This window comes from Squalius cephalus (assembly GCF_949319135.1).
Source record: "Squalius cephalus genome assembly, chromosome: 3".
Classification (NCBI taxonomy): Eukaryota; Metazoa; Chordata; class Actinopteri; order Cypriniformes; family Leuciscidae; genus Squalius; species Squalius cephalus.
In genome coordinates, this window is record NC_137124.1 from 54,890,165 (window position 1) to 54,914,343 (window position 24,179).

A 24,179-nucleotide genomic window follows, 5' to 3' on the forward strand; every position below is an offset into this window, starting at 1 on the left:
AGACAACTTTTGACTTACAGATAGGCAAAAGTGATAAGGTGAGTGGGTGGAAACATTATAAAGAGTGATGGGAGAAGGAACAAGAGCGAGAGGGACAGCAAAAATGAAAGACAGAGCGATATGTAGTGTGTTGGATTGACCTCAGGGCTTGAACCAGGATGTTAGCATCCCGCTGCAGCCACAATAGAAGGCAGGAAATCTGGAACACTGGCAGGCGAAGACGGAAGAGTGGGATGCTCCTTTCCCTTGTCAGATTGGGAAAGGTTCCAGGAAAATTACAGGAAAATATGAAAATATTCAAAGTATGCGATAAATCCCCAGCCAAATCCAGATAAACAAATAATGAGAGTGCATACATGGGTTGAAAATGTGGGACAGCAGTGCCACAAAGACTCAAAATGGACTTTAGACAGGAAAGATGCTGTAATTTGGGACAAATGACAATGCACAACCTAGTGAACATACTGTTCTTCCATTCCTCACAGCTTAATTTTCATTTGCCTTAAATTTAATATGACACGGTCTATAATTGTGGAGAAGATGTTGTATATTATTATATTATTACATCAATCCCCCTTGTTCCCGAGGCTGTTATTATTCGAGTGGCCCGAGGCTCTTAGCTAAAGAGGCTGGGGTCTGGCATTGATTCAAATACTACAAAACCCAAGCCTCAGTCTGAAGTGTTTTGCACGTGTTTGATTTAGTTCACAAGACAGAACATCCAGACAGACAGACAACTGTTTCGGTCTGATCAACTGGACTGCAATCTTATTTTTACTGTAAATATTAGCTTAAGTTTAACATTTAAGGTCACTGAAGTAGTTCAGGAAGAAGGCTAGGATTGGTGGGGAGCTCTAGAACAAGATGTTTCACACAGCAGGAAAATAAATTTAGGTTACAACGATCGGTTATTGGATTCTGTTATCTGATGACAAACATCAAAAATGAAACAAGGGATCGAGGTAGCAAGGGACTGGTTCTTTAACCATGACTGTGATAAGAGGTCTTTGTACTTAATGTGTTTGGAGCATACAAAAGTGAAAGAAGTCTAAAGTTGAACCTATCTGAACTTTGAGCGTCACATTACAATGCCTCACCTGCTGACAAGACGTTAGCTTGCCGCTTCGCTCCATTGGAGAAAGTTGACACGAGTCACATGAACGAGTTCTCAAAACTGAGCTTGCACTCTTGCAACCGTGAAACAGCTGAGTAATATCAGAGAGAACACAGACCCTTTCCTTAAATTAGCTCTCAGTCAAGTGACAATGGCACTCCGTCGTGTTCTACCAGTCATGATGTCAGAGGGCTTTCAATTACACAGCTGGCCTTGTCAGCGAAAGTTCCTCATCATGTGAGAAATGAGTGGCACGTCCACTCCACAAACAAGACACAAGATCTGCAGCTTGACCTGCTAAGAATCAGTTCGGTGGCTAAAAGCATGGAGGACAGAACAACCATATTAGATCCTCGTCTGCCTTGTGCTGTGTTCCGTTACTTGCATCTCTGTTTAATGACAGCCATAAAAGGCAGAGGACTGCTGCCCTAGTTAGAGGACAAAGCAAGAGCCGCCACTATGATTGGTCTGGGTTGTGTAACAGTACATAAGCTGTAACAGCAGAAACTTATTCCTTAAACTGAATTGATTTCAATGGGCTACTAAGTTAAAGTCCCCCTGTGGTGAATGGTGTTTATATGTCTTTGTGGTGTTTTTAATATACTTTAAGAAAAACCATGTGCAAATTCATGTCAACACCATTGATGAGTATGTTCTCTTTAAAACTGCAGTGAATCAAAGACAGTCTCAAAACGCGGTTTGAAATCGCTGGTGTTTCTGACGTCACAAACTACATTGTAACCAATCAGGTCAACGTGTGGATCTCTGAGCTGGTGAGAGTGAGTGGAGGTGGGGCTAATTTGCATATTCATAGAACCGCATATATTAAATGAGGCAAGGGTGTAGAGTTACATTTAAGCTATTTTAAGGCATGGAGAACATTTTTTTTTTCAAGGAAAAAACTTTTAAATATGTAATTTTGGTGATCAAAATGAGTTTTAAGGGATAAAATGATTGACTAGAGAGAGGCTTTAAGGCTATACAATTAATCAAATATTGAAGACTCAAATAAAAAAATTTTGGCAAGGAATTTCAAAAGCCAAATCATGGTTGCCTCCACTGCTCTACTTTGTGCCATCCAGTGCTTCACACTCCATTCCAGTAGGTGTCAGATTCTTCATCCTCTTCTGACATTTGAATGGCAATGGGCCAACCACCATTCAGGACTGACGTGTAAAACACTGGATGGCACATAGGAGAGCAATAGAGTGGTCAACCCAGAAGTTATCATCAACCTGGTTCCCTCGACAAAAACCCCAACAGGATTTTTCCATTGGCTTTTGGACTATAGCAGAAAATAAGCTCTGTGACCAACAAATGTTTATGATTCTTGCATGTTTTGTTCATCATCAAATATTCACAAATGCACACAAATTATAATTAATTGAAAATATGTTTAAAAACACAAATACAATCGGTAGAAATAAAATCTAAAAGTAGGCTATAAACAAACTACACCACGGTTACATGACTTCAGCATCAACATCACTATGCTCTTTCAGTTTTTATTTAAAAAAAGTTTCCCCTGCAAATTCAAGTTAGAATAGCAAGAATGGCTAGAGCGCGTTATAAACAGAACGAGGCTGTGAAAGTGGACTAGCGAGTAGATGAGTTTGTCTTTTCGGCTGATTACGTTTAATGTCTCTGGCAACCTCTGTAGTCCCATTAAGCCACTTGTAAGCAACTGCCTTTTTCAAGACAACTAAAAGCTTCAAAAATGAGTAGAATGTATTACTAGCCTGGGTTTCCCCATGCTGCCTCAAAAAGGGAACCAATCACAGAATGGGGAGGGAGCAGCAAGATGATGACGACGTCTATGCGACACACCGAAGCAGTTTGTTTATATCTATGGATCCAACATGGCAGTAGACGCGAAGTTACATTTCGATGCAGCCTTATAGTGTTCTAAGTAGTTTAGAATGCAAGTTTATTTCGTCTTCTTCCTCGCCGAATTTCTGTCGCTCTACATACGTCATCTGGTATAATTGAAACGATTGGCTATGAGCTACGTACAGGCGCATTTGATAGACATTCGTAGCGCCAAATAAATGGCTCTGGGCATTTGTAAACCACGCCTCAAATACGAGAAAATGAACATGTGGTTCCCAGACCAGGTCTCAAAGAGAAGAGGTCTGACGTTAGCCAGCCAAATGTATTACTGATGTATTTTACGTCATGATCATTTTGAACTTGTGTTCACCACAGACCTAATTTAAGCCTTTTAACTGAAAACCCATTTGAAAAATCCATTGACTTAAAGAAATACTTGAAATACTTGTTTCCAGGTTTTTGGCCTACAAAAATATGTCATACCTGCAGCACAATATGGCACCCACCACAAATTTACTGTGTTTGATTTTCACTCAGAAAATGGCCAAATAAGCTGAATGGACTTTTTTGCTGACCCGTGATTGGGTGTCAGCAAAACCAGATACCTAACCAGATATTCAATACAATTATTTTTTCTTGTGTTGTGGAGAAGAAAGAAAGTCAAATGGGTTTGAAACAACATCAGTAAATTATGACTGATTTAACTGGTTTTCATCTCTTTAACTAATCATTAAAAGTGTCAATTACGCTATTTAATTTAGGCTCACTTGAACACTTCCATTATAATCAATAAGGCAAAAACAGTATAAATAAGATATGTATTTTTCAGCATAGGCAGCTGATTCACAGGACTTGAGGACACTGCCTTAGAATTTAGCCAAAACACACACAAAAAGTATTTTAAGACATAATTGAGCCTTTGCATCGGGAGCATATTGATGCCTAAAAAAAGCTGTCCAAGTAGGGAGTGTGTGAGGAAAAGAGAGAGGGTGTGTTTTCATAAGGTGTGAGAATATAGATTATAAATGGAATAGACACTTATTGACCCATCACAACCTTCTCGCCAAGGTGGACAACAGCTGAAAATCTCACAGGAAGAAGAACAATAACACTGTGGGGAAAGAGGTGTCAGCACTAGTCACTCTCTGTCAACACTGTACAGTTTTATCAGAACGGGCAGCAGCTAATGCTGAATCCAAATACGGGACAGTCTATTTCTGTCAGACACAGACCAAGGGTAGGAAATGCTCAGCTGAGCCAAGATGGAGACCCCATTCTTCTGCCTGAATGTGTTGAGCTGAAGGAAACCTGGAATAACCTGTGATGAAAACACTTCCTGATAACATCTTCAGGGTCAAAAAAAAAAAAAAAAAAAAAAGAAAAAAAAGTGTTTTTATGGACCTAACCCATCAGAGCATGTGCTAACAGATCTAAATTACCCACAAAACTGAGGTAACACATGCAGTTTTCACATTACCAATACGACTTTGTTCTAAATTCAGCTATGGTCAGGATATTTCATATGGTTAGTTATGCAATACCGCACATATGGTTCACTTTAGGGACAGATATTTTTAGTTAGTCAATGGGGATGCTTATAATTTACCAGAGTGGGTGGAGGGGGAGTAATGTGGAGACACTAAATATGCCAAACGAGCAACATATTGACAGCATCGTAATTTCATCATGACCTGTACTTTATTGAGCCGATGACAATTGAAGCATGTCAGAAATGCAGAGGAAAAGGCAAACGGCATGTCCTCGATCTGGTGAGAGTATAACGTGTCATTTACTTCAGCCGCACATTTCCCGAGAGTAGCTCATACAGCTGGATCAGTCGTGCACTTCGCTAGTCCACTCCTCTGGGGAGATTTCCTCACTTGAGATGAATTTCCTTTTTAAAACAGTATAAATTGAAAACACACTGACATTTGAACGGGTGAATTTTAGCCTGAAAATATTCGATCCTAACGGCACAAACACGCAGCAGTCCTCAGAGAGTTGAGTGATGTTTCACTCTAAACATTTTGCTTTCAGTTTGTATTCCCAAAACAGCAGTGGGGGAAACACTTTAGAGATCCTTGGAACTTCCCAACATTGCCCGGAATACGGCAATAAATTGTACTTGTGTAAAAAAAAATAAAAAATGATAGGACAGGTGGTAGCACGTTCTTTACAAATACAAAAGGTCAGTTAAGGTCTATTGGGATGTTAACAACTACTTTTTTATCTTTCACACATAAGCATATGCAGTTTTGCCCTGTTGGTGGAGCTCAACCTCAACTACACTGTTTTAATAGATGTGAAATAATTTAACTAAAATACATTCTACAACATTCTCGGTTGCTGTGGTGCTCAGTGATTTTAGCATGTTGCTATGTAGTTGTTGTTGTTATGTTCTAAGTGAGAAAAGCTCATCCCAAAGTCTCTCTGAAATTCCTCTCAAAACATGGCTTGGGTCCATTGTTCAAAGTAAGACAATGTTTTTTTGTTTTATTACCAGTTTGATATGGTGCCAACTTAGTCTGATCACTTATTAGGGAACATATCCCTATGCAACAGGCTGCTTGTTTTGAGGTCTCATTCATGTCCATAGCCCACAGTGAATTGATGAGTTATGCACCAGGGTTGCCAGGTTATTCAAAACCTGCCCAATCATGGCCAAAACTAGCCCAATCACATTCCAGTTGGGTTCCCCAGTAAAAATAGTGTTCCAGGGGGTAGAAAAGAAAAACATGGCAACAGTGTAAAAGTAGCCAAATTCCGTAGGAAAACCCGGACTTGGCAACACTGTTATGCACTGTTGTTTAATAGAGTTAGGGGTTTGTACACATCCCTAAAACCAGGCTCACACTACAGGAGTTTTTAAATCTTTACTGATTGTGAAATCTGGTTGCATCACGCACATTAGGAAATTCTTCACAGATTTTCTTCTTTCAAATCTCAAACCTGCAAACATTTGAAAATCATGGCGCATCACACACTGACTACAAGATATTTTTAAAGTCCCCCTGTGGTGAAAATTGAGCTTTTAAATGTTGTTTATATGTCTATGTGGTGTTTTTAATATGCATTATTAAGACAAACCATGTGCAGATTCATAAGTCAGCACCATTGCTGAGTATGTTCTCCTTAAAACTGCAGTGAACCAAAGACAGTCTCAAAAACACGGTTTGAAATCGCTGGTGTTTCTGACGCCACAAACTACATTGCAACCAATTACGTCAACGAGTGGATCTCTGACTTGGTGCGAGTGAGTGGAGAGGGGCTAATTTGCATATTCATAGAACCGTGTATACTAAATGAGACAAGGGTGTAGATATACATTCTATTTCTATTACATTAGAGTCACAAGCTATTTTAAGGCATGAAAAAAAAAATCAAGGAAAAACTGTTTAAATATACATTTTTGGGGATCAAAGATGAGTTTTAAGTAGGGCTGTCAAACGATTAATCGCATCCAAAATAAAAGTTTGTGTTTACATAATTTATGTCTGTGTACGGAGTATAATTATTTTCTATATATAAATACACACACATGCATATATATATTTAAGAAAATGTGTTATTTATATATAAAATATTTATATATAATATAAATTATATATAATATAAATATATATATACACAGTATATACATGCAAATATTTCTTAAATATATACATGCATGTGTGCGTATTTATATATAGAAAATAATTATACACCGTACACACACATGTATTATGTAAAAACAAACTTTTATTTTGGATGCGATTAATCGTTTAACAGCCCTAGTTTTAAGGGATACAATTATTGACTACAGGGGAACGTTAAGATTATCATGCCAGATTTAGTACCTCACGAGATCTCACGGGGAAGCGGATGTAAACAAAATGGACACTGTGTCGAGGCCACCTTCTGTGGAAATTATATGAGGAGACATTAGAAAGGTAGCCGTGTTGTTGCCTCATTTCGACCAGCCGTTTCTCCAACTCAGTTGTACACCAGACCCGTACAGCTGCTTGTTGTTTTGCGGTCGCCATTTCAAAGTTCTGTCACTTCCATCTCCCTGCAGACTTGTCTCTCATTGGCTATAAGTACTGACATAATCATCCCGTCATAATCATCCCACTTTAAAATCCTAAATAACAAACATGTTTGATATTATCAGGGCAGCCCCGATGTGTCCGAGAGCAGATCGGGAGGGTTAAGATTTGATCTGTAAACGCCTCACAACGCTCACACACAAGTCACTTTTAAACCAAGCAGCTTTGTGTTGGTCAACTCTGCGAATTTGTGTGACCGACATAAGCGAAATCTGAATGGGAAAAAGTTTCGCCCGGGAATTGGAATGATTCCTCCATGGACATGGAAGTCCATGCATCACTGTGAATAAACCTCTTTTTGAATGACCATATAACATGCATCAACCAAACATCAACAACATCATCAGGATTGTTGGACTTCACAAGCTAAACAACAAACAGCAGTTCCAGTACAGTGTGCTTTGACTAGCCACGGGTAAACACCTTTGTCCCAGGACTTGACTGAGGCACAATATGGGTCTACGTCACATTGCAGACCCCTGCCTGTGAGTGCAGCGATAGTGAAGTGGGCACAGGTGTTTCCTGTGGTTTTCAGAGAGGCCGTCACCACCCACATTTCCCTCCTTCCAATCAGCTATCTTCCCTCTGTTTATGTTTTTCAGCTGACTAAACAACAGCTCCACGCTGCAGGTTGGCCAGTCACGTGAGTCGGACACTCTTCACTCTCAGCAGGAAGGCGAAAATGGCCCTGCTTTTGAATGAAGGGAGGGTTTCCTTTATTCACAACACAATGGCTGTTCATTACAGGAATTTATGGACTTACAAGTTTACTAAAGATGTCATACTGATGACGATGACAAGGATTTTACAAGGATCAACTGGTTGCACAAGAATACCTTGACGTGCAAGACTGCTACATGGCATTAGTGTCAGCCATATGATCAGCTAGAATTCAAAACAGAAAGAAATCCTTCACCTTTAATCACACAATTCCCATGACGAATGTTGCGTTTCCAAATGCAAATTATAAGCGACTCAAATATACAGCACATGCAGAGTAGCATTTACTGTGAATCGAAACTGAAAACACTACTTACACTTCCAGTACTCTGAAACATTCAGCACATCAGTCAGGCTATATTACATCACAACAACCGTTGCGATTTGATGATCGCATTAAGCCATATTCACATTCTCACCGCCATGCATTGACAAAATTCATTAAAAAAAGTAACGCAGAGTAACAGTTTCAACTGATCAGATTTGGACCCTGGCTAACATACATTAAATCAGTGTATTCATTATTTACAGTTGTGGTCAGAATTCATGGCACCCCTGGTAAATATGATTAAAAATGGTTGTAAAAAAAGAAGAAAAAAATCTGCATTGTTATCCTTTTGATCTTTCATTCAAAAAATTCACAAAAATCTAACCTTTCATTGAAGTAAAAGAATTGAAAGTGTGGGTCACTCAAAATTTCTCAAAACTCAAACCTCACCGTGAATAAAGATAATATAGACACACGTCCTCTACCTGGCAGATTCGTAACATCTTTAGTTGATTGGAACTTCTTAATTATTGCCCTGATGGTCACAATGGGGATTTTGTGGAATTAATTTTAATATATTTAATATACTTCAGAGATATTTTACCTGTAAAAAATTCTAGGGGTGCAAATAATTGTGGCCAACGTGTTTTGGAGAAAAACATGTGATTTCCCCCCCACTTTCAATTATTTTACTTTAATGAAAGGTTCGATTTTTGCTAATTTTTGAATGAAAGATCAAAAGGATAAACGATGCAGATTTATTTTTTACAGACATTTTTGATCATATTTATCAGGGGTGCCATTAATTCTGACCACAACTGTATTATTTTTTCTTGGATTTACACAATTCACATGGATCATACTTTTCAGGGCAGAAAATACAGAAATCCATATAAAAATGGAAGAATCCCATCCCTTTTTTTTTCTGTTTTGTTGTTTGATTATTATTTTGTTATTATTTTGTTCAGTGTTTGGTTTTGTTCTGTTTTGCTGTTATTTTTTGTCTTGTTTTGTTGTTTTGGCTTGATCACTTTTGTTTGCATTATCTTACAGGTATAGCCATACATCTGATGGCTATCTTAGTTTCGTTTTGTTTTTTGGTTCAGTTTGGTTGTTTGATTTGGTTTTGTTCTGTTCTGTTCTTTGTTTGGTTATGTTTTGCTGTTTTTGTTTAGTTTTGTTCAGTTGTGTTTTGTTTTGTTGTTTGGCTTGACTGTTTTTCTTTCATTGATCATCATGCATTTGGCATTTATTTGGCATTTATTTGGTGCCAAATGCATAAAGTTTCCGAGGTCTGCTCACATAAATGGAGGGAAGGATATGGCACAGCCAGCAGAGAGTGGGCCAACATAATTGGTGGCCACTTAACCACATGTCAGAGTCAATAACGTTCACAGAGGTACTTCCGTACGGAATGGAGAAACCAACTCTCAGGAGAGGGGGGATAAATTCACAGAGTTAAGGGAGCAAACACTGTTGAACAGAAATGTACATATACAGTCAAACAGTGTGTCAGGGTTACCTGATTGCTTGGTTTTAGCGGATGCTTTTTATCCAAAGAGACTCAAGGTTCCCTAATTGCACTAAAAGACAACCCCATTGGGGCAGTGTGCGGTCTAGCATTCGCTCATGAAAAATGTTGACAGAGGATCATGGTATCTATCCAGTTTACACACTGAATAGTAAGACTTCTTGTGCAAAGTTTTTTTTTTTTGTAGTTTCTTTAAAGTTTGTGTCACAGAACCCAAAGTATCTGTATCCAAACATCCACTAAAGACTTGCACTCAACAAAAAGCACCCATGCAGCCTATTATTGCTCCTAAGGTGACTTCTGTTGACAAGCATCTATTCGGCGTCAGCAGGCAAAAACGACTAAGTCTGACTAAGTAGTTGATCTAAACATTTATGGTAACTAAAACATTTGACAATGCAGTTGAAATGTTCCTTGCATACATATAATTAAACTGGTTTTAATTTTTTAAACCCCCAACCTCTTGTTTTGACTTCATTCGGGAGGACTTAATTAGTGGGGTAAGACCCCCTCTCAACCCCTTGTGATTTCCCACCAATCCACATGTGGTCCATACCTGAGATCTGTAACCTTTAAGACCAGCTCAGACCCTTAATTACCTTCCCCTTAGCCAGAAACTTGAATAAGCAGGAATTGTCTTGGTAGAAGTCAGCAATTTTTTCCTGTTCTGTCTGAATGATGTTAACCAAGTTGGTCCCCCAGAGAGAATGAGACATTACGGGCACACCAGACAATCCGAAGCACTCAAGCTGCCGAGCCAAAGTGCTTTTATTTGTGTGCATCTTTATCTTGTTAAACGCTGGGATCTCATTGAATGCTTTTGAACTTGTGGGCCTGCTATGGGTCCTTTGTTAGCAGGTTTTCCTTTGGTAGCCGAGATGAACAGAGACAGCAGGAAATAACAAAGCTCTCGGAGTATGGCTCAGCTCCCTGGTCCTTTGTTTTATCATGCTTTGTCTGCCCTCTGCCAGGAACTGCAGATACTAATCAATTCAAGGGGCCACATAGCTCTCAGAGGTCCTGTGTGCACTGTACACTGTCATACATTTCCTTTTCATATTTATTAGTCAAAACAAGTCTAAATGTTTCCATTAAATCAGCACCCAAATATTCTGGCAATCTCATGAATTTTCTTAAAAAAAACAATAATAATAATAATTCTAATAATTTTTTTCTGGCTTTAAGCTTCCTTCTGCACACAGACCCACAGGAAAGACCTGGATAGTGCCGGACCGACCGTGTGGCAAATCTCACCTATGACTAGCTCTTGATGATGCTTTTCCTGCAGTTCACAAGGTGATTACTCATGAAAAGATCTTCCTGACAAACACATCTTTTCGTTTTTTTTGTCCAAAATTTGGACGCATGCTAGGATTCGGATTGTTTTGTTTTCTTTTTTCCACCCTTTGTTTTCCAAATACTGACTAAAAAAAACTACTGTGAGACGTGAGCTTCAGCCATTCGCACATTTGCCCCCGGTGACACAACCGGAAACCAGCAGAGCAAATTGAGTTGGTGAAATCATTAATCATGCACTTCATATCCTTAAATCTTAGTATGTGCAATACCTGCCTAATGCCACAACCAGCCTTCCATTTATAAAATAGTGAAAGATCTGCAGTTATATATACAATATCCAATCTCCAAAAGTGCCCCTGTATACAGTAGACAACAGACCAAACTACAACTATTTACACATTTTCTAAATACTTTATGCGTCCTTCCCGGAAGTACGAAGCACATTCCAGATTACAACAGGGATTTGGAGGAAAGGGAAGAGAAGTTCAAAAAGTCAGAGCAACAGATGAGATAGATGACACAAACGGTTACGATCCCCCCCCCCCCCCCCTCTTTGTGGGAGGTCACATTCCTTCATTATAGGATGTCGGGCTCCGACAAGGAATTTTTTATTTCATCAGTACATAGCTGTCGCAAACATGCAAACATTAGTGACCACAGAACATTTCAGTTGTGTCAGAAGGCATGTCTCATTGAGCTCTCTCTCTCTATATATGTATATATAAATTATAGAGTAAATACATTTTTTTATTTTGAAAGAAATTATTTGTGTTATTCCGCATTAAATTGATCAAAAGCGAAAGTAAGAACTTTTAACAGTCGCAAATATTATATTTCAAATAAACGCTGTTCTTTGGATCTTTATATTCAATAAATAATCCTGAAAAAAAAAATCATTCTAATATGCTGATTTGCTGCTCAATAAATATAAAATGTTTCTTGAGCAGCAAATCAGCATATTAGAATGATTTCTGAAGGATCATGTGACACTGAAGACTGGACTAACGATGCTGAAAATTCAGCTTTGCATCACAGGAATAAATTACATTTTAAAATATATTAAAACTAGAAAACAGTTATTCTAAATTGTAATAATATTTCACAATGTTACTGTTTTTAATAATATTTTTGCTCAAATAAAACTATCCTTGGTGAGCATAAGGAGACTTCTTTAAAAAAACATTAATACTAGCTGAACTTTCGAATGGCACTTTATACAAATAAATAATATTTCAGGTTAAACCACTAGCGTTATTATGTTCTCCAATGTAAAATAAATCAAGCAACATGACTTACGATGTATATCACCAGATTTTTTAAATAACAAAAACATTTTTTTTTCTTCCACAAGACTACATAGAGGAAGTATGTTTTTCTTCAGGCTTACAAGATGAGGGACATAATCCATTTGATGCAGTCAGTAGAAATAAAGCAGATGATTCTGGGTTTATTTGCTGGAGACATAAAACAAGCATTGCAGCGAGGAGCAATAAGGCCAACTGGCTTCAGGAGGTGCCAAGGGTCTATGTCCGCCTCAGTCCCAGTATGCTGGGGAAGGCAATGCTCATGCAGTGAGTGTTGCCAAAATGGCTCGTACTTTCGTAGGAGGTTAGATGAATGGGACTTGTTGTTAGTTTAACAGGAACATTTTAGTCCATCACTCTGGCCATGAAGCAAAAGCCTCCATGCGTGCCAGGGAATGAAGATATCTGCAAGAGCAAATATCTCCTGAGACAGAGGTTAATGGCAAGCGATCTTGGTGACAGTGACAAAGAGGTAAAAGAGTAACATTATCAGAAGAAGAAACCCATGCACAGCCTTGAGATGCTCAAGTAATCCAACTAATGTCAATGTTTATCGACCACTTGAAAAAGTGATAATCAACATCAGCCAGTTCAGGAGCCAAGCTTAAAAAAAAAATCTGTTTGCAAGGGTCACATTTTGAATACATGTAAACGGTAGAGAAGCATTCACCAAATGCATAGGCTACTTCATGTTAATATGATTTTAAAAATAAACCGCTTGCTTGTTTGTGTAATTTAACTTTAAAATCTATCCTGACAGTGATTATTTTTTATTTCATGAATAAATAGGATAAGTTAGCCTAATATTACAAACGGTTTATTTGTATTCATTGTCAGCACTGGGCTCGCAACTCACATGGCTAGGGTACATGAATGTGGGGATTTCTATTATTATAATTTTTTTCATGGAAACAAATGACTGTTTTGAAAAAATTCATCAACCTTCTCTCCTCCTCATTTTTTGCTACTAAAGATCAAAACAGAGGCACTGTTAAAGAGTCACGTCAAGTCGTGACATGAGGAAAAGGCAGGGAACTGTCCTCAGGCACAGTCTTGTGGCCAAATATAAAGTGTATTAAAAGCACATTAACAAAAATAATATTGAATAGATTGAAAATATTGAACATAATCCCCCAACTCCAGTTCAGTACTCATCGTTAAATCTCATGATCATAGAGGTTTGATTCTGTTACTTGTCTACTGTTTGTTTTAAGCCCTCATTGCTTCAAGAACAATAACAGAGCAAAAAAATAAAACATGAATGAACAAAAGGCTCCATATGACTACTGTACATCATCTACAACTTATTTATTTATAACATCCAGTTTAATCACTATCAAAGGTCATCTCCAACATAAAACCTCTCAGGGATGCATCTGAACACAGGCCATCAGCACTGTCATAAATTCAGCTCGTTTGTCAGCTGAAAGGTCCCATCTAAAGCATCTCATGCGAAAGACCAGGACTGCCAATATGCTTTGACATTTTAAAAACCACACAAACCCATGAGACCATCAGGAATCCAATCAAATGGACCTGTTACAGATAAAAGGCATCTTTTCTTAAGCCCATAAGAAAATGCAGCTGTGGCAGTGGACTGTGCACATGCTCTGGACATAAGAGCTCAAACCTTAGGTTTACGATGACCCAGGTTTGAGTACGACCTGCCCTGTCTACATTTTTATGTCCTAAAAAAGCGTAAAAAGCCTAAAAATAAAAGAATAAAACAAAACAAAAGAAACATTGTGTTCTATATAAATGCATTTCTGATCTACAAAAACATGTTTTCAATATGTTAAACATTTCCGTGTTTAACATGAGCCATTTTATGTGAGGACACACTGTGGCTTGCTTGCAGTCAAGTGACCCTGACATTCAGCATTGAACTTGAGTCACAGAGGAATGTACGGGACTATTCAGCCCTTATAATGTGACTAATATAGCAGCAGACTCAAGTAAGTACATGCTTGTCTGTGAGTTAAACATTCATGAGTCAACATACTAAAGTTGTGATTTTATTGATTACTACATAATCTGCAGCCCACCGAGATCAAAGAGAAAAAAACATGAAATAATGCCAGTTATTCCTTCACTATCTGTGAAGCATGTCAACTTTCTTCTGTTTGAGGTTCTGAGAGTAAATTCATGTTGCAACAACGATTTGTGACGCTTCCAAACAAACATTACCATGATCACAGTCAAACCACAATATAATTATTGAGCAACACCTATTTAATCTACAGAACAGAATGAACACTTTTCTAAATTGGATCCGTGTTTGATCCATTTGGACACTTTAAATGTAGTTAGCAATATCACATGAGCAAGAGTGCCGTCGTACTGAACATCATCTTGCCTGCAGGTTTTTGCATTCCTGGTACGCCACAACGCTGAATGTCAAGTATAGCAAAAGCAAACCATATTGTGTCCTTGAAAAATTGTCTCATGTTAAATATCACAATATTTTCCAGCTTAAGGCATTCCATTTCCTTCCCATTGGCGCGAGAAAACACTGACACTTTGACATGCAAAACCTCGTTCTTCACTCCAGGCGAAATGACAGAAATACTTCCGCACCTCCTCATATAAATTCAGATTAGAGGACTGTCACGGTTTTATACTGTAATAATAGAATATAAAAACAAGAAGCATCTGCGAACAAAATACCAGGGCTCCACAATAACATAACATAACAATGTTACAAAACACAACGTAACAACGTAAAAATCTGTAAATAATAATAAAAATATAAAAATAAAGTAAAAATCTACTGTTGAGCCAGGTGATGCGAGAACTTTTACTCCAAAAGAAATTTGTGAGTGTTAACCAACTGACGTCAAGCTCATTTTCACTAAATTTTGACAAGAAGAAATGTCAATCGTCTTCACTTTGAACAGTACATTGAGCATTTTAGTATTTGAAACCTAACAAACACTTGTTGTGAAATGTTTTGCTTAACAATAATCTCTCTCTACAATAAATGCCACTTAGTTTGATATTATGTAATGTCATTAATGCAATGCCCCAATACTTCTTGATTCCACTGTATATAATGAACTCTGAAACATTTAATAACAAGCTAAGGGTTGATAGAAAAAATATATAAATAATGGGTGAATATATGTGTTACTGATTAAGGGACATGATGTTTTCAATTCAAAGTACACTGTAGGTTAATAAACCTTCCTAATTAATTTTAAATCTATAACAGTTTAAAAGGAAATCAGAGAACATCTGTCTGAACTATGTGAGATCTATAACTAATCCAGCCAGTCATGGTTTATGGTTTGCCTGGCTCTTCTTTCTTAATAGCATTGCCCTAGTTGTAGACCATCTTTAGACGGGACGTTTAATGTCTCCTCAATCTGCTCCCCCTGTACCCTGTATTTCCAGTGTGATCTAAGCAGTAAGCAATGACTGAATTTGCATGAAAAAAGCTGAACTTTCATGCGAGACGGGGTTAAAAATGGCACGCAAGGAGAATAGCTGGCGAACTTCCTCCAAGATTGAAAACACCTTTGGAACAAGAGCTGTAAACACGATGGGGTGTTTTTCTATCCTTTTATACTTGGAACATTCCTCATCTGTAGCTATTTAGTTTGCTGGGGGTTGTTGTGGTAAAGAAAGTATTTCTGCCGTTCCGAAAAAGAAACCAGAGTGAAATAGAAATCTGTAGAAATCTGCAAATAATAATAATTTGCATACCGAGACGAAAATCCAAATTGCCTGGCTGGTATGTTAAAAATAATATTCATTAAAACTACAAAGATGGGACTGAGGCCATTTCATTTCAGTGTGATGGGGATGTTGGAGACATTTAACCCCAGCAATGCACTTTTATGAGTTTGTTATTTTGCTTATTTAACAATCCGTTCGAAATAAATGGCTTAACATAAAACCCACACAACTAGACTAAAGGATCATCTGTGCAATTTGATGGAAATTGGAAATATACAGTCAACATATCGGAGTGCTCTGCAAATTTATACGCACAGATGCTTGACGGCAACTGCACATAAGCATCAAAAGACCATTTATAAGTGTACATGAGCACCGTAAAAGAATCTTAAACCACATAAATCAGCCGAAAATTACACAAGGTCAGGTCGCAGCATAAGAAACATATTGGGCAGGGAGATCAGTAAAACGTGTGCACATACTGATATGTTTGAGTAAACTGAAGGAGCAGAAACTATACTGAGGGGGTCCTCCACATGTTGCTGAATGCTTCGGAAATGATGCTGAGTGGATGAACTCAAGCCACGGACCAGCAAAACACTCTTTTGGTTTGATTCTGCAGCCTGCTGGGAGTACTGGCACACCCAATGACTAACAAGCAATGACATACATACATCTCTGGTCTATTTTTATACGATAAATCGCCCACCCTATGCTCTGTGCTGTCCCTGCAGTGTTCAAAGAGATGTGAATGTGTTTGATGAATGTTGTTCTACAGCGCTTACTCAAAAACAATATGCGAGATGAGAAAATGGAACAAAACAGGATCTCAATTAATCAAACATAAATCAACTAATAACATTTAAATATGCTGAATACTTTACATTTGAATAATTAACTACAATACAAACTCTAAGATAAAACCATAAGTGCTATAGATGCCAATAAAAATAGAAGATTTGTTTAAATGATGGAAATTGGTACTCAAACCTGACGTTTTCACACTAGTTTGTTACAAGCAGATTCTGGAAAGCTTGGTGAGAAGACCATCTAATTGGGATGGGAATTTACAAATTTCCCAATTTGATTCTAATTCATAAACTCTTGATCAAATTTGATATCGATTAAATTTGGATATACTTACTACATGTTCAATTCAGTTGATATATATATATATATATATATATATATATATATATATATATATATATATATATATATATATATATATATATATATATATATATATATATATATATATATATATATATATATATATATATATACACACACACACACACACACACACACACCTACACTCACCTAAAGGATTATTAGGAACACCATACTAATACTGTGTTTGACCCCCTTTCGCCTTCAGAACTGCCTTAATTCTACGTGGCATTGATTCAACAAGGTGCTGAAAGCATTCTTTAGAAATGTTGGCCCATATTGATAGGATAGCATCTTGCAGTTGATGGAGATTTGTGGGATGCACATCCAGGGCACGAAGCTCCCGTTCCACCACATCCCAAAGATGCTCTATTGGGTTGAGATCTGGTGACTGTGGGGGCCATTTTAGTACAGTGAACTCATTGTCATGTTCAAGAAACCAATTTGAAATGATTCGAGCTTTGTGACATGGTGCATTATCCTGCTGGAAGTAGCCATCAGAGGATGGGTACATGGTGGTCATAAAGGGATGGACATGGTCAGAAACAATGCTCAGGTAGGCCGTGGCATTTAAACGATGCCCAATTGGCACTAAGGGGCCTAAAGTGTGCCAAGAAAACATCCCCCACACCATTACACCACCACCACCAGCCTGCACAGTGGTAACAAGGCATGATGGATCCATGTTCTCATTCTGTTTACGCCAAATTCTGACTCTACCATCTGAATGTCTCAACAGAAATCGAGACTCATCACACCAGGCAACATTTTTCCAGTCTTCAACTGTCCAATTTTGGTGAGCTCGTGCAAATTGTAGCCTCTTTTTCCTATTTGTAGTGGAGATGAGTGGTACCCGGTGGGGTCTTCTGCTGTTGTAGCCCATCCGCCTCAAGGTTGTGCGTGTTGTGGCTTCACAAATGCTTTGCTGCATACCTCGGTTGTAACGAGTGGTTATTTCAGTCAAAGTTGCTCTTCTATCAGCTTGAATCAGTCGGCCCATTCTCCTCTGACCTCTAGCATCAACAAGGCATTTTCGCCCACAGGACTGCCGCATACTGGATGTTTTTCCCTTTTCACACCATTCTTTGTAAACCCTAGAAATAGTTGTGCGTGAAAATCCCAGTAACTGAGCAGATTGTGAAATACTCAGACCGGCCCGTCTGGCACCAACAACCATGCCACGCTCAAAATTGCTTAAATCACCTTTCTTTCCCATTCTGACATTCAGTTTGGAGTTCAGGAGATTGTCTTGACCAGGACCACACCCCTAAATGCACTGAAGCAACTGCCATGTGATTGGTTGATTAGATAATTGCATTAATGAGAAATTGAACAGGTGTTCCTAATAATCCTTTAGGTGAGTGTATATATATATATATATATATATCACACACACTCACCTAAAGGATTATTAGGAACTCCTGTTCAATTTCTCAATTTCTCAAAAGCCTCTAAGTGCCATCTGAAATTTTCTTCTAGAATGATCATTTTTATCAAGCTCGTATATTTAAGTTCAGTAAATTCACTTAAATGGCAAAGAAAATTACCTATTAATTGTCATTTAAGTGAAATTACTGAACTTAAATATACAAGCTTGATAAAAATGATCATTCTAGAAGAACATTTCAGATGGCACTTAGAGGCTTTTGCATCTGAACTCTTCATATATATATATATATATATATATATATATATATATATATATATATATATATATATATATATATATATATATATATATATATATATATATATATATATATATATATATATAAAATATATATAAATATATATATAGAAACACACTGAACGGTTAAGTAAAAATATAATGAATATATAATATAGTGCTTATATTTAGCAAAATGCTCCTCTCTAATGTTATTTTTTCTAATCCAGCTATGAACATTGAATAGATTTCCTCAGGTAGGCTAAATTTAACATTATGTGACATTGTTTATACGTTTTTTTACTGACGTCTTTCCATGGCTGAAAAACATGAAACATCTTTGCCGTTTCTTTCAACATACCCTCTGATGTTCATTCCCGTTTACTTGGTGCTCTAAATAGAAGTAAAGACATTGTACAGCTTCAAAACAGTATTTATTGTTTGAATTTTGTGGTGAAAATGACAGAATTTGAAGGCTGAGACTTTGTTTCATGTCAAAAGTAAAAAAGGACAAAACTCCTTGGGATTACTGGATGGCAGGCACTCTACAAATAATTTTTAGTGAAGTTTAGTTCAAGCATCAACTGAAAACAGCAGCACAGACTAAAAGACTGATTCTTGAGATTTAAGAATCACTATCAGTTCATCAAAATGTAGATCGATTAAAATCAGTTAATCAATGTCAACCCAGCCCTACAATATAGTGAACCAACCAATATTATTCCCCAGCAATGAGATAAGTTGATAAACCTGAACATAAAGAGCCCCTATAATTGTGACTAATAAGGGAGAGCTTTCTCACACGTTACATTTACTAGCAAATTTTGGTTTCTGATTTCAACTGAAAGGTTATGATCTACTGTGCCAGACTTGATGGTTCCAACATCTACAACAACAATCTCTACAAAAAAAATGGTGCATCAAATAAACAGAAAAATCCAGGGAATGGCAAGCCTTCCAAGCTGACACAAAGAACACTGATACTCAAAATAAACACTTTACAACTGCTGAAGGACATTCCCTAAACTTGCAGGAACTGTATAAAGCCATTGAGTCTGTACTGAATAAAATCCCTATGGAATGTCTCCAGTGCCACTGAATACAAGTTTTCAGATATACCAGCAGTTCTTGAGGAAAAGGACTTGCATTGTATTATACCAAATAATGGAGTATTTCAAACCACGGAAATTGAGTAAAATTCAATTCCACTGCCTCTGTTAGACGAAACAACCATCATTCCTGGAGTGGGAAAAATATCAAGTTCTCTTAGAATTACAGACTTAAGTCAGTAAGAATTTATGATGATAAAAACAACATCTAAGTCAAGGATTGACCCAGATTGTGTAACCTGTAGGCTGACCAGAGACTCAACCCCCAGTTGAAGATATTGAATTTGCGTTTAGCCGATATTTCAGCCGACTGTAAATAACGTTCAAATATAGTGACTTTAGAATCAGTGTGAGACGGTGTTCATGTCTTCATCTCTCAGCAGGTGAGTGTTAACAGCCAACATGTGTGAATGACCCTACAGATTCACAGTGACCAATGAGCCTCTTCTCACTTTCAATAGCCAATGCCCTCTAGAGATCTGATGATCCCCAAACCCTTTCCACATCAAATGCAAAGCCACATATCATAATACCATTGTTATTCATGGAGATTGTGTAACCAAGCATATTTATTTGATTCACTAACACTGTTAGTGACTAATAAAACAAGAAAAGCAGAGGGAGAACAGTCTGTGTTTGGTTCAATGACAAAGAAGAGAGTCCATGATGTGCCAAAATACATGTGCCAAGCTTAAATTTAATGGCTCTAAAAATGTCATATGGTGCATCCATCAGGTTCCCTACACCTGGAACACATGCGAGTATCCACATCTTAATTATTATTTTCCAAAAAGTTATCATCATGAATTATAATTCATACATATAATTTTGGGAAGTCTCGCCACATGACATTTTACAACCTTGTAATGAAAAGGTCAAATTATCCGGTATTTTAAGAGATTATGCCGGGGTTTTCTGTATTATATCACATTATACACTACAGGGCTGTTGAATGCTTGAATCTGATTGGTTGATGAATGTTCTAAGGTGTGCAATTATTTTCATGGAAACGTACGGCTAAAGTAGTTCCAGGCAGTATCTTGACCGCATTACAGTCCATATCACTTCGCCAAATGATTTCAGTTATTCCAAAGGTCCTTACTATGGAAGCTTGTTTCCGCCACTGAATAATAAATAAATAATAATAATTGCGACTTTTTTCCCCTCAAAATTGCGATATATCAAGTCAGAATTGTGACTTTTTTTCTCAGAATTGCGAGATATGAAGTCAGAATTGTGAGAAATAAAGTAGCAATTGGGAGATATAAAGTCGCAATTCTGAGAAATAAAGTCGCAATTGCGAGATATAAAGTCAGAATTGCATGATATAAAGTCGCAATTGCGTGTTATATAGTCAGAATTGTGAGATACAAACTATTCTGAGGTAAAAAAAAAAAAAAAAAAAAAAAAAAAAATCCGTCTTTTTTTTTTTCCTTAGAATTGGAGTTTATATCTCACAATTCTGAGAAAAGATGTCAGAATTGTGAGATATAAACTCGCAATTATGTGTTATAAAGTCAGAATTGCGTGATATAAAGTCGCAATTGCGAGAAAAAAAGTCAGAATTCTGACTTTATAACACGCAATTCTGACGTTATAACACGCAATTGCGAGTTTATATCTCGCAATTCTGACTTTATAACACGCAATTGCGACTTTATTTCACACAATTCTGACTTTATATCTCGCAATTCTGACTTTATAACACGCAATTGCGACTTTATTTCACGCAATTCTGACTTTATATCTCGCAATTCTGAGAAATAAAGTCAGAATTGTGAGATGTAAACTCGCAATTGTGAGATAAAAAGTCGCAATTATCTTTTAAAATGTTTTATTTTGTGGCGGAAACAAGCTTCCATACCTTACACTACAGCCTAAAACAGCAAAAGAATCAAAACCCACAATGACACTGACCAAATTATTTCTGTTTATTGTTTAATTCTGTTTAATTATTTAAAAAAATTATGTTTTTTGCCACAAAATTACGTTTTATTATGTACAGAAAGCAGATACTTTCTTTCTCCCACTCAAACGCACACATACAGTGCGGACACACACTTGCACATAAAAGTGTTGTCAGCTCTGCTCAGACGATTTTGTCTGTAAAATAGTTTAGCAACTTAAAAACTACATGACATTTCTCACTAGCGGGGTAATAACAGCGCTGTTCTTGAAGCAGATAAACTTACAGTTTCGCTATTATATGTGTCGCGCCTCTCTCTCTCTCTCTCTCTCTCTCTCTCTCTCTCTCTCTCTCTCTCTCTCTCTCTCTCTCTCTCTCTCTCTCTCTCTCTCTCTCTCTCTCTCTCTCTCTCTCTCTCTCTCTCTCTCTCTCTCTCTCTCTCTCTCTCTCTCTCTCTCTCTCTCTCTCTCTCTCTCTCTCTCTCTCTCTCTCTCTCTCTCTCTCTCTCTCTCTCTCTCTCTCTCTCTCACGCCCCTGAAAAAACATCCAAACGAATCTTAATTCAGATATTAAAAACAAATGTCATCAGAGAAGAGGTGTATTTTATATTAGTTTACATTAATATAACACTTTTGTGATAATTCATTGGATAAAAAAAGTAGCATGTGCAGACCACAAGTCCAATGATGTCTCGCGAAGGTCAATAATTACGAATTATGTCTTGATAAACAAGTAAACAACAAGTAAACAACAATCAACCAGACTGCAATCCTACAGCTTGAGCAGGACTTTGGAAGCTTCTCACCTCAAAAATCAGGTCAACTTTAAAGCCACTGCCACTCAGGAGATGTACAGCGTGTACTTCTCAAGCTCAGATAAGCAAATATTTGGTCCTGAGTTAAGTTGATTTGTGTATGTTAATCGGACCAGTGTGTAGAGCATTAGATCGGATTGAAGCACAGTGAAGCACTTCTGCACGCCATTTAAGTAAATGGACAGGACATGGGGGCTAGGAATTCTCCAATTAGAGCAAATGGAGGCGACTGGGATAAACCTTTAAGTAAACAATGATTATGCATTTGTTGACAAAAGGAAAGGCTGATATCAGAACCACATGAGTTTCCGAGGACGTGGGCAGAAGCTTTCACAGATTTCAGCAACTTTTTAGAGGGAAAAAGTTACAAAAACAAATTCATATTCTCCAGCAATGTCATATTTACTCTATTTAGAATGATCAAATAAATCAAGAGGGCAAACTGACCAATGGCAAAAACTGACAATCTATCATTGAAAACAACTGGGAAAAACAACGAGGTAGAATATATACACTGCTTTTTTTTCCATTTAGCTACTTCCAGAAGGCAGCTGTTCATGGATAAATGATCTGGGTCTACTTTTGGTTTTCTGTTTTCAGAAAACAGAACAGAAACAACTCCTTACCATTTCCACGCCCTGGGGAAATGCCGTGCCATCCCAGTCCTTTTTGGGGAAGCGCTGAATTATCTTGCCACAACCTTCACCAGATCCTAAAAAAAAAAAAAAGACAGGGAGTATTAGAAAAAAAGGCATTACTAAGATGTGCGATTTCAGCACTTTTTTTGAAAAATACATTTTCGAAGCAGCAGGAACTGTAGTATGGGGCATATCAGGACAATCCTGACCATAATAATGTTATTAAAAGTGATCGTATTTCCAGGTTTTCTAACTGGCAAAATCGCTCCTCATGCATTCCTTTTGGTCTTTTTGGCGTCTTTCCTGGCCCATTTTTTTTGTTGACAAAGAAAGCATTGTGTGCACAGGGCCAAGAGGGTTTCGTCAATTAGCGTTTACAAGTGTAAACACTATAATGTGACAATACTGGTTCTTATGAACACAAATACCACTGGTGAAGAACCAAAAATAGATAATGTAGCATATTTTAGTGGAATGGTGACTAAGAGGTAAAAGTGACCCGGGCTTTTCTGATTTAAAAGCAAACTGAAGGGTTCATATCTTAACACAGACGTGGAGTTAAGACATTATCAAATACTCATACTAGAAAAATGGGGAAAGATATCATTCTTCATTATGCTTATCTGGGGAATGCATCACCGACTGTGTTTTTGATAATATCTGGAACGGGGAATTGGAACCTGTAGTAAATACTGGGTCACGGTATGATGGAGATCTTTACAGTTATCATAATGTGAGTTTGGAAAGACCATTAACAATATGTCATAACAGGCCAGATATGTAGTGGACAAAAGTATTGATGGTTTGTCACATTTTTGGACTAAATGACTGATCAAATGACAGGCATCTTTAAAGATATTGCTCTTGAAAATGGAAAATTGCTCTCTGTTGAAATATGAAAAAATAGATTTTGACTCTTAGGAGGAATGTTTGCCAAAATGTGTGAATGTGTGTATAATAGGAAAACTGAATCCTATTTTGCGTGAACTGTTAAAACATTTTTTTTTTTCTTTGATGCAATCATATATTTCTTTTGTGGGGAAC

General features: G+C 37.4%; 1 protein-coding gene across 3 annotated transcripts in view; it reads right to left on the reverse strand.

Annotated features, from left to right (window-relative positions):
- Positions 1–24,179, reverse strand: part of sbf2 (SET binding factor 2) — a 133,488-nt gene that overhangs the window by 95,695 nt on the left and 13,614 nt on the right. For all 3 annotated transcript variants that reach the window (XM_079865292.1, XM_079865291.1, XM_079865290.1), the window contains exon 2: positions 23,124–23,209. In XM_079865292.1, coding sequence (XP_079721418.1) covers positions 23,124–23,209 — 86 coding nt within the window. The remainder of the gene's footprint in view (positions 1–23,123; positions 23,210–24,179) is intronic.